We start from the raw sequence: 11,399 nt of genomic DNA on the forward strand, positions 1-11,399 counted from the left end.
CAGGAATGAAGAAGGAAGGTGGGTGATGGCGCGGCTTCCCTGCGCTCCCCCCAGCAGCAGTCATGCTGGCTGCATATGTTTGATGAAGCCCTCACAGCCCCAGACCAGCCCCTGCCACCTTAGCCCTGCCTTCCCTCCACTATGCTCTCCTGTGCACACATCCAGACATCACAGGGGGATTTAGGGAGAGTTTTGGCCTCCAGTCATGAGCCCTGCATGTGCCCAACCTGCCCCGCTCTCACTCATGCGAAGTCTTTGCAAGCAGCCATCATCCCAAAAGTTGAAGGCAAGGCATGGGGGCTGTGTGTACTCCCAAATTCAGTTTCAGGGCCCCTTCTCAGGGCACCTCTCAAAATGCCAGCGAATACAAGCCCACGAGAGTGCAGCAGGGTCACGCTCGTGTCTCAGAACTGCCCGTGGTTGTACACACAAATCCCACCCTGACCTCTTCAGCTCACCCTCACTCACACTGACACACACATCACTGGTGCTCCTGCACAGCTGGGGCATCCGAGCGTTTTGGGAATGCTTCTCAGCATCAGTGAGAAGCAGAAACTTCCAAAAGACCTGGAAATTTGGAAACACTTTGGGAAAACTGGTCTAAGTGCTGTTGCCCCAGAGTCACCATGAAATCCGCAGCTGAATGAGTCCAGCAAAGGTCCAACTTTCATTTTGCCCCTCTTTTTCCTAATGTGCATATAGGTTCTTGCTGATCCTCTGCAGAGAGCTTAGTTTTATGTGGTGTATCAGTCACAGCAGAAAGGACCCAGAACACGGTGGAGCGTTTGGCTATTTAAGTCCATATGAAACGAGTAAAGATATCCTCCCCTCTGCGTGGCCCAGGCTCACCCCACCAACTTCCCTGCCCCTCCGCCTCTGCAGCCCTTCCAGGTCCCCGTGACTCAGACACGACGGGACAGGATTCACCCCTTGTTTGTCCCTGCTTGGTTCTCAGGAGTATTCACCATGGCAAGGAAACCTGGGGCTGCTGTGGTCCTGTTGGTGGCCCCACTGGTAGTCCTGCTGATGACCTTGCTCATGACCCCACTGGTGGCCCTGTTGGTGAGGGACAAACTGCCAGGAGCAGCCCAGAGGAGCTGCCTGGCACCCCGCAGAGATCACCCCATTGATGTCTTCAAAGGGACAACCGGGAAGCATTTGGCACTGTTGTTCCACATAAAGAAATTAAACCTGTGCTCCCCCCAGTTCACACCCCCTTGAGGAGAAACTTAAGAGAAAAGGGGTCCTTGAAGACAACAGGGAAGTACCAGTGGTACCTGGGCAGCTTCCCCAGGAACTCCAGCCTGCGGGAACACCTCTGAGCAGGAACATTTCTTCCCTGTTAAAGGGGATGAGGTATCGCAAGGAACTTGGCTTGACTTTTCCTGAAGAACATAGGAATCCTCCTCTCCCTGCAGCGCCTGCTCATCCCATGCCCAGAGCTTTGCTGCTGTCTGTTAATATTCAATAGAAGTTACATTAGGTGCATGACCAGCTAATACTGAGCAAACATTTGGAAAACATCATGGCGTGACTGAACTCGGGGGCCTGCTACTGATAACAAGCAGCATAACCTTGAGAGCTCCTATTTACAGCCGCTGACTGCAGGGCTTTTCTTCTGGCCCAGCCTCGTTATTGCTTTTTATCAGGCAGATTTATACATGGCGAACGTATCAATCCAGAGAGCCACCAGCCTAAGGCAGGGACTGTTCTGTTTCCCCTGCCATCGATCAATACCTTATTTGAGCAGATGGCTTTGACTGGCGTGGCTGCGGTGAGTTACGGCCAGCCCACGGCCTCGTGGCAGATAGAGAGGCAAATCCTCCCCCTCAGCGCTGCCGCTTCTGCTCTGGCTGCTGCCACCTCTAGACTCACAGCCCAGGTCCTCAAGACTAGACCAAGCAGGGAGGCACGGCGGGGTCAAACCTGTCCTGGAAGTCTCTTTACAATAAGGTATGAGAGAGCTCTGTTGCTCTGGATAGATAAGGAGGAGCTGTTCTGCACTTCCTTCCTTATTGGAGCTTAGACGGAAGTTTTCCAACTGCACCTACCTGGTGTAACAGCTTCCCAGAGCTCACAGAAGTCATGCGGACACTCGACTCCTCCATCTCACACATAAGCGTTGGGCTGCACGTGTGAGCATGGCCACCGTTTCAGACCCCATATCGTGAAATCAAAAAACTCAGAGCCAGCTCCTTTGAAAGGAAACTTTCCCACTGAACTCCACAGGTTTGGAAGGAGGTGCCTGGGCTCTGAACCCACCCCGTCCCAGGAAAGCCTCATAAAGGGAAGGTGAAAACACAACCACCAGATGTAGTCAGCTCTGGCAGGCACCCCGTCCCAAACCAGACACAGCTGCACCTCCGCCCTGCCAGGCAGGGAAGCTGGGAAACTGCAGCTAAGGAAGGGGAATGCCAAAATCTGTGCTAGTTTTCGGTGTGCGCTGCCATGAACGACCTGCAGCTCAGCCAAAATACTCTCTTGCAGCAGTACAAAATGAACGGGACCGAATCAGCACCCGGAGATCAAGTTATGAAGACAGCAGCTTGCCCTCCATCAATGTCTTACTGCAGGCAGAAGTCCTGGCACAACAGGTACGGCTCCTTTCTTCTCTGGCAAAGTACAAAAGCATCAGGCACTATCTGGCCAGTAGAGCCGGTTGAGTACTTAACAGCCGAGTCTTCAAATTACCACCTCTTTTCTAAGTAACTTATCTGCCAACTCAACACTGGTTTTTCAAAGGCATTTGTTACCTGAAACCATCCCTTTAATGCTCCTTGGTCTAGAACTCAGTTGTAATAATATGTAATAATCTGTTCTGCTTTGATGGGACACACGAAGGCTCGAGAACCTGCTGGAAGAAGCACTGAAATCCCAGCAGCTGCGGCCACCTAAACCAGCCAAGGAGCTGGCCTCACACGAGCAGCCTCCCTCCCTGTCAGGAACTTCAGACTCCGGCTTCCTGCACAGTTTCAGGAGGAGTCAGTTTCATGCTTGTTTTGTGCAGATAGTCTTTCCAGTGTTTGCTTGAAATTCCCCATTCCCACAAGCGTTCTGCCAAGACTTACTTCCTAGAGTGTTCACTTGAAAAGATGACTCTGATTTAAGAATCAAAGAATATTGCAGATGGTGTACATCAGATCATCACTATCTGGGAGGACACAGGAGGGGACGGGAGCGCACAGGCTGCAGGGAGGGTTTCTCTGCAAGAACAAGTGATGAGGATGGGGCTGTGCTGGAGACTCCTTGTCCTGGGGAAAATGAAGAGGGATTCGTGTTGACAGTCCATGTTCTTCCTTGCTTCAAGGGTCACGTTACCTTGAAGACTGTCCAGTGAGATGCTCCAGGACAGGATGTGCCGTGCCCATGCCAGGGCTCAGGCTGTACGGTCCGCCTCCCTGAGGAGGGGATATGCCAGAAGGGCTACGGGCCAGTCCTGTACATAAGAAGCATATCCAATCTCATCCCACATCTCACCTTGTCCTGCTCAGGTCCTAATATATTTATATACCCTATAAAAATAATATTGGTGCTGCTCCCAGAAGTGTGAGATAATGGGGTCTCAAGTCATCAGATCTACAAGGGAAGGACATTTCTGGGAGTCCGAGTCCTGCGGTTCCATCCCATGTAAGTTGGGAGCTGGGTCTGCTGATGATAAAAACTACAACCACCGACAAATCCAGGGGAGCTCCTGCTCTCCCACAGAGCACAGAGAAACTCATTAAACAAGGCAGGCTCCAGCACAGTAATTGGTAACTTTTATGTGCCAGCTAATTAGAACAAGATACTGCTGAGGAGCTGCTTTCTACGAGATCTCGGGTCACTCACTCAGAGGTCTGTATTTATTTGCTAAGCCTTCCGGGCTCTCTGATTAGGGTAATACATGGTGAGATTTTTACAATCTTATTTATTCAATAATAGCTCGAGAGCTGGAAAGCTTCCAGGTAATGCAACCTGGAAAAAAAAAAAAAAAAATGCAGGTGGCATTTGAACTCCATTTCCTTGGGGAGGCTGGCAGGGTCCGAGCTGAAAATGTTGGCAGCAAAAGGACAGGAAGAGCTGATGTTGTACCAGAGCAGAGAGGGCAGGCGGAGGGCAGCGATGGGGTTGAGTTAATTGCTTACAGAAGCATGAGGATAAAGTAGTGACTAAGGGCAAATTTTTAGATGAGCTGGGTGAGCAGCTATGCATGAGAACCCAGCAGGAGGTTGGGTGCCTGGTTTGGGGGAGATGTTCTTTCCAGCTGTGTGTGACAGTAATTGCAGAGTTGTCAGGTTTGTCCTTTGCAAATGAAACGGTCCCATTTGCCTTTGCAACCACAAAACGTGACCTGTGTTGTGGGCATGTTTGCACACGCGCAGTTTTGCCAAAAGGGCCTAAAGCTGTGGGGAGGTGGGAGATAGTTGTCTTTAAAGTCTGTCTTTAGCATTTCAAAGTGGGTAATGTCAAATATTAATGACCCGGTGCTCACAGAAAGCAATGTCAGACCTGGAAATCTACCTTCAGCAGAGACTTCTTGTGCTCATGCTGACTCAGACAGAGGGAGAAGCAGAGCCTGCGCATCTCCTGTCAAAAGCAGACAAGGCAGGTCTGACCAAGCACTGGCTCTGGAGCAGTGTAGAAGGGAGAGCAGTTCTCTGCCCCTTGGTGGGACCAAGTAGCTTGTGCAGCAGCACTGGGTGGAGGTGTCCTTGCTACTGGTGAGGCTTGACTGCTACACAAGCCCCTCTGTTCCCTCCTGGATCTTGACTGAGCACATTGTGCAGTGGGAGGAAGACCTTGGCTTTAGAAACATTTCTTCTATGCTTTCCAGTCTATTCAAGGCATGACAGTTTACCAAGATGATCCACAACCTCAGCTCTGAAGCATTTCATGTTCACAGACCCCCAAGCTGATCTCAATTTAAATAAGTTATGCCACATATTCTGGAGGCTGGATATGCAACGGAAAAAAGTAATTGTTGATGCTGGAGTCTGCCTCAGCACAACCCATGGGCTGGGGATGTTCCTGTGTATGTTCCACCTGTGGCACTGAAAGCTGAAGGACCTCTTCTCTCCTCCCAGATATCATCCCCACTTCCTGTGATGAATGGAGACATCCGAGGGAAGAAGATTGCCAACATCTCCGACGTGTGTGAGTCCATGAAGCAGCAGCTGCTGGTGCTGGTGGAGTGGGCCAAGTACATCCCTGCCTTCTGCGAGCTGCCCCTGGACGACCAGGCGAGTCCTCCCCTCAACCCCACCTCGCTCTGCCCTGTCGAAGGCAGCGGGGAGCCGAAGGAGAGCCAGGCAGCTGAGACCTTCAAAGAAAACACGCATTGTTCGCTCTGTTATCCTGACTGCTGCAGCTGATTGGGAACAGCATCCATACAATGCCAGCACAGGCCATTTGCATGTGCAGGTAATCAGTGGATGAGCACAGTCATGATAACACTGAGATCAAATTAGGTACATAATCAGGTGCGCATTTTGCATGCGCCTATCAGTCAATTACTTATTAATTATCGTTTGCGCAGCACTTTGAAAACCTGAAGGGCTATACAAATACTTAGGGTAATCAGACTTAGTATGACAGCCTGAGTCTGCTCAAGACTTAAACCCAAATCTGCCTGTCTTTCTTTCTGCCTCTTGCCCAGACATATGTCTGTATCTATTCTCCTGGTGTTGAATTAGTGAAACTAAACACTAGTTTGCTCCCAGGCAATAGGAAAATCTCTCTTCAGAGTTAAAAAACAGAAATATATTTGCATTTAACACAAATTACTAAAATGACATTTGCTGATTCCATAACCAAGATAAAGACAGCGGGCTTGATATCCTCGGCAAAACTATACTGCAGGATCTCAGGCGGCCTCAAAGAGATACAAGGAGATATCTCCTGTGTAAGTCTAAATTTCAGAGGTCTGCAGGAGATGTTGCAGGACATGATGTGTGCCCAGCCTCGAACAGCACACGTGCACGGTGGGGAGGCTCCGGAGGGAAGGGCTAGCACTTGTGGCAGGGTACAGTGCTTCTGGCAGTGGCCAGCACAGGTCCTGTCACAGGTAGGAAGGTATTTCCAGTCTGCCTAGTGTACAGTCACAAACCCAGCACGTTTTCTCTTCAGCTAGGATCAGTCTCCAGACTTAGAGGTAATTTTTATATCATGAAGAAAAAGGATATCCAGAAAGTGAGAGCATCCAACTGATGAAAACTCCCTAAACCCTAAATCTGAGCTCTTCAGTAATCACTCAGCAGCACAGAGCCTTGGGGAATTCAGTGTTGTTAACACAGGAGCATATTTCCCTCTTTATTGTGTGCAAGCACTAAATTGTTTAAAATGGTAAGAAATCCATTAAACTCCTAAGGCAAATACCACTCAAAAATTATGAAAACCAAAACGCATTCCAGTAGCAAATGACTTTTACACAGCAAACAGGCTGCAGCCCAGCGGAGGCTCGGGGCAGCTCTGCATAACCCATTGTATCCTTGTGCCATTTGGAACAGAGGCAGTAAACCAGGTTAATAACTCTGCAAACTACAGCAATTTCCACATGAGCTCATTTTACAATTGTGGGGCTGCAAAATTTCTCAAAGAAGAAAACAAAACCTAAACACAACACTGTCCAAACGCTGCCTTCCCACAGGGGAGCCGCTGCTCCCAGCACGCTCCCCCTGCTGCTCTCAATTGAGACAGGTCTTCTGTTATCACCAGCCATTCCCCATCATGGGCCGTTCCCAATCTGTCCCAAAAGATTTGCAAGGGAAGACTGTGCTGCATTAAAACTAAACAATTAAGGATATCCATGCTTTCGAAGGATGGTGTGAGAACAGAGACAGCAGATGCTCAGGGGAGTGCAGGAGGAAGGACAGAAATGCCAGGGAGTGGGAATAAACAAAACTATGTGCAAGCCAGTCAAGACATGTCCAGTGGGAACATTTAATGTTGGGAAATGTTGTTACATTGCCATTAAAGTGCTTCCTGAGAATGAATCATCTCTGCCAACATTTTTATACGAAAGGTCACACCTAACCCGTCATTCTTCCTCTGCACCAAAATGTCAAAGTACTGGGTTTGGTGGGGCAAAGCCATTTCATTTCAAAGTCATAGTTCTACTTTGTTGTGTTACTACTTTTATGTTTATCCTAGTTCACAACGGAATGATGCATCTCAGATTGATCACTGCAAGAACAAATATTAAATGAGACAGTTTTGCCTTGTTGAAGTAATTTACTTTAACCCTGCTCAAACAAGCAAATTTTATGGAAACAAAAATGGTGGTTCCAAACTGAGCTTTCCTGAATCTGCACTAGGCAGGATTTTTCTATGTGAGAGGTTTGCTCCCCCTTGGGACTCGCAGTTTATCCATCCTTCTCAAAGTTTCATCAGATAGGTGTCCTGGAAAGCTCAGTTTTGAGCAGCTCTGGTAATTACAAGCAGCTCTGCTAACGCATCCACCCATGTTTGGACAGCGATAGAGAGAGGTTACATTTTGGCATGCAGATAAAGGCTCCCCAGCATCATGTGTGTGGAGGTTTTTTGCAAGGACCTCCATTCTGTTTATTTTGCATAACTCTTTTTCACCAACTGCAAAAAAAAAAAAAAAAAAAAAATCCCTCTCTCAGACATCAGCACCTTTTCTAACCAGAGTTCTCTACGGGTGACACATCCTCCTGGTATCTCTGGTAGGGCAGGACTTCTCTTGGCTTTGTCAGATGCTGAGGGATAACACACTGGAAAAGGGGACCATTCCCATCACGACACACTTTTCAGAGTCTCTCCATTAATGTTTAATGATTGTTTTCTCCAGCAGAGGCTCCTGGCTGGACATTAAGAAGCCTCTGTATCAGGCTGTCCAATCGTTAACTTCTGTTTCTGCCTAAATCTCTGAAATTTTTAACTGAAGGAGGGCAAAAGATACAGAACATTCTCAGGAGCCACTGGAGGGTGTAAAATGAACCACTTCAATCATTAACGTCAGAGCAGAAAAACATCCCTTTGTCTTCCCTGGCCCAAATGCCCATTGCTGCGGAGGGAACGGATGCCCAGAGGGTGACCCCAACAGCCGGGCGGACGTGGGTCCCCATGAACACGATTTCAGTGGGAGGTGGGCATGGCCCAGAGGGGCAGCAATTGTTCGCAGCAGTGGATCGTACTTCTACCCACTTCCCAGGCTGGAGCATGGTCCCTGGTTCTGCACTTGGTAGGAGTTGCTTTGTCAGCAAACGGCCCACTGTGAACACACCCCACTGCTGGCGTGAGGTCCTGGGACAGTCTAGCATTGTCTTGCTCATGACGCGTGCCATGAAGATGGGATGTTTCAGGTGGTGTCTATTATCTCTGGTTCTGCTGGATTTATAACTGTTTATGCACAGTAGTAAACAATTTTTTTACCTCTTTCTCTGACTGTGACGGGAGAGGGTCTCTCACTCCCCATCCTTGAGTTCAGTACAGGAATGCTGCGCTTTCCCTCTTGCTTATGTGAAATCACAGACTTGTCTCTGTCTCTGCATCACCCAGATAACTTTTCCATGCCCTTGCAGGTAGCACTGCTGCGAGCACATGCAGGAGAACATCTGTTACTGGGAGCCGCCAAGAGGTCCATGGTGTTCAAGGATGTCTTGCTGCTAGGTAAAGAATGCACTTCTGCTCCTGGCCCATCTGCTTCTGCAAAGCTTCCCTGCTGGGGTGAAGGAGAGGGTCGTTCAGTGTTTGTGGGCATCCTTTTTATAGAGGGGTGGCTCGATCTGTTCTGTATTTTATAAGTGAGCTTAGCACAACCTCTGGGTGCAGCTAGGCCCGGCTGATATTTACATCAAGGCAAAGCTGGGGGACTATGAACATTTACATTGCCCCCTCAGGTTTGCGTAAGCAGGCTGTAGTGTGATTGAGAAAAAGGCTCTTGCTCCTCATTCAGCGCTTCCTCGCTTGAGTGACTCCTGAGTAAGGAGAGGCTGCTCTGGCAATACAGATCAGCATTTCTGGTGGGCTGAGCCAGGGAAGGGGCAGAGGAGGAACTGCTTAAGTCTTCCACTCTCAGAATTTTATCAGCATTGGTTACCTGGGTTTTGAACTCCTTGCCACCCTTGATAAGTCTTGGGCAATGACAAGGTGATGGTCTCTGTGCTGTTTGTCCAAAGGAAATGACCACATCATCCCACGGAACTGCCCCGAACTGGTGGAGGTGAACCGTGTGGCCATCCGCATCCTGGACGAGCTGGTCCTCCCCTTCCAGGAGCTGCAGATAGATGACAATGAATATGCCTGCTTGAAAGCCATCATCTTCTTTGACCCAGGTATGCTCCAGCTTGGTGAGGGTTACCATCAGAGGGGACTAGTCTGGGTTATGAGGACTAATACTGGCCCCAAGTCATCGAAATGCTGCCTAGTCTCCTATCGGGGCCAAACTGTTCTTAGAGGGAGGGGCGAAGTCAGCCTATGAAGAGAAAAAACATCCATTATAGCAGACGGTACAGAATCAGAAACAGCTCACCTCAGCCTGCACCCAGACTTCATGCTATTACTGAAGGGCAGTTCCCAGGGAAGCAGCATGGATATTTAGCTCTGTGGGTTATTTCAGATGCCAAAGGACTGAGCGACCCCTCCAAGATCAAGCGGATGCGGTACCAGGTGCAGGTCAGCCTGGAGGACTACATCAATGACCGGCAATATGACTCCCGGGGCCGCTTTGGGGAGCTGCTGCTGCTGCTGCCTGTGCTGCAGAGCATCACCTGGCAAATGATAGAGCAGATCCAGTTTGTCAAGCTCTTTGGCATGGCTAAGATTGACAACCTGCTGCAGGAGATGCTGTTGGGAGGTGAGTACTTGAGGGTCCTACAAGAGGCCTCTCAGCCCTCCCTGATCATTATTCCCTTGAGAACCTCCATAGCCATCATCTCCTACTTGAAAAAGGTAGAGGCAGCCTGGATGCAGGTCAGCCCTCGACTCGCACAAAATCATCTCCCCCTGTCACTGGCAGTAGTAACAAAGGGTCGTCCATTTCTACTCACCTAAAGAGATGCATTAGCTGTGCATCTGTTTACGGAGAGGCATCCCCTCTGCATGTAGACAAGCCTTGCAGTGCAACTGCCAAACTCCTACCAGCCAGCCACTTCACTAATTCTCCTCTGCGTCAGAAGGAGTCATCAAAACAAGAGTCTGAAAGGTCAGGTTAAAAGAGTGTCCCAGGTTTTCTACTGGGAGCATCCAATGGCACAAAACAAAATGAAAAGTTGCCACTGTGCAATTCTTTACATGGAGGCGTGATTCAGGAGGACAGGAATATAATCCTGTACAAGAGGAAATGCGGGCAGGGGTTAGAGAGCCCCAGACATCCATGGAGGAAGATGGGAAGGGTGTGCTCCAATCACATATGCACAATCTGATCAGGCACAAAGCCCTGGACATTTTGGTGCGGTGGGTCTGCCCTTCTGAACTGTCTCCTTCCGTCTGTCATCATGGCAACTAATGTCATATGCACGTTTTTAGGGTCATCAAGTGAAACACCGCATGCTCATCACCCCCTGCACCCTCATCTGATCCAGGAGAACCTAGGAACAAACGTCATTGTGGCCAACACAATGCCTCCTCAGATGCACAATGGACAGATGTGTGAGTATTGCCAGACACACGCAGAGCTCCCAGGAGAAACTGAGAGCTTTCCAACATGCCTGTGGAGGTAGTTTCTACCTTGCAAGGAAATCTCCATGCAAGACAGAGTCTCTGATAATGAATGTGTGAGAAATTCCAATGCAGAAAGGAGGGAAAGACAAACAGAGAGGTGGGTTAGATTAGATTAGGCTAGACGAACTAATTCAGTAAGATGTTCCCTAGCAGACTGTAACTTTTAAATGGCGCTTAAATTTAGGGATAAATGACCGCATCCAGTGAGTACTGAAATCGGTGGAAAGACTCCTCTTCCCTTGAATAGTTCAGACACACCTCACTTTGCCCTCTGCAAAAACACAGGAGAATCTGGTCCACCACATAGGGCTACCACATGGGGCCATCACCTGGGAATTTGGGCTGAAACAACCCCAGATGACCAAAAAAGTGGCCAGTACAGGACAAAATTCCAGTAGCTCCCCTCATTCAGTGTTGTTATTGTGGCTCTTCCACGTCATCTAACCATGCCTGTGTGTCCGGGCTGCCTTGCAGCAAAGATTTGGAGCTATGGTTTTGCTACAGAGCCTTTGCTTTGCTTACACCTGAATGCAGCACAACTGAGGACAGTTCGCAGTGCTGTCAAGTCTTCTAATTTTATTTCTCTCCCTGTAGCTACTCCAGAAACTCCACAGCCATCTCCACCTGCAGGCTCAGGACCAGAGCAATATAAGCTGCTGCCTGGAGCCATTGCAACCGTGGCAAAACAGCCCACCTCCATCCCGCAACCCGCCATCACGAAACAGGAGGTCATCTAG

The 11,399-nt window shown here is 49.1% G+C and overlaps 1 protein-coding gene across 1 annotated transcript in view; it reads left to right on the top strand.

Annotated features, from left to right (window-relative positions):
• The window catches only part of HNF4A (hepatocyte nuclear factor 4, alpha), a 17,361-nt gene extending 5,962 nt beyond the window's left edge, over positions 1–11,399 (top strand). Inside the window, 8 exon segments of the mRNA XM_009888837.1 lie at positions 1–18; positions 2,488–2,594; positions 5,064–5,219; positions 8,523–8,610; positions 9,120–9,275; positions 9,560–9,796; positions 10,468–10,590; positions 11,257–11,399. The exon segment at positions 1–18 is cut by the window's left edge and continues 13 nt beyond it. Of these exon segments, the coding sequence (XP_009887139.1) occupies positions 1–18; positions 2,488–2,594; positions 5,064–5,219; positions 8,523–8,610; positions 9,120–9,275; positions 9,560–9,796; positions 10,468–10,590; positions 11,257–11,399 (1,028 nt within the window).

Source organism: Charadrius vociferus, unplaced genomic scaffold (assembly GCF_000708025.1).
Source record: "Charadrius vociferus isolate BGI_N301 unplaced genomic scaffold, ASM70802v2 scaffold280, whole genome shotgun sequence".
In the NCBI taxonomy this organism is placed as follows: domain Eukaryota; kingdom Metazoa; phylum Chordata; class Aves; order Charadriiformes; family Charadriidae; genus Charadrius; species Charadrius vociferus.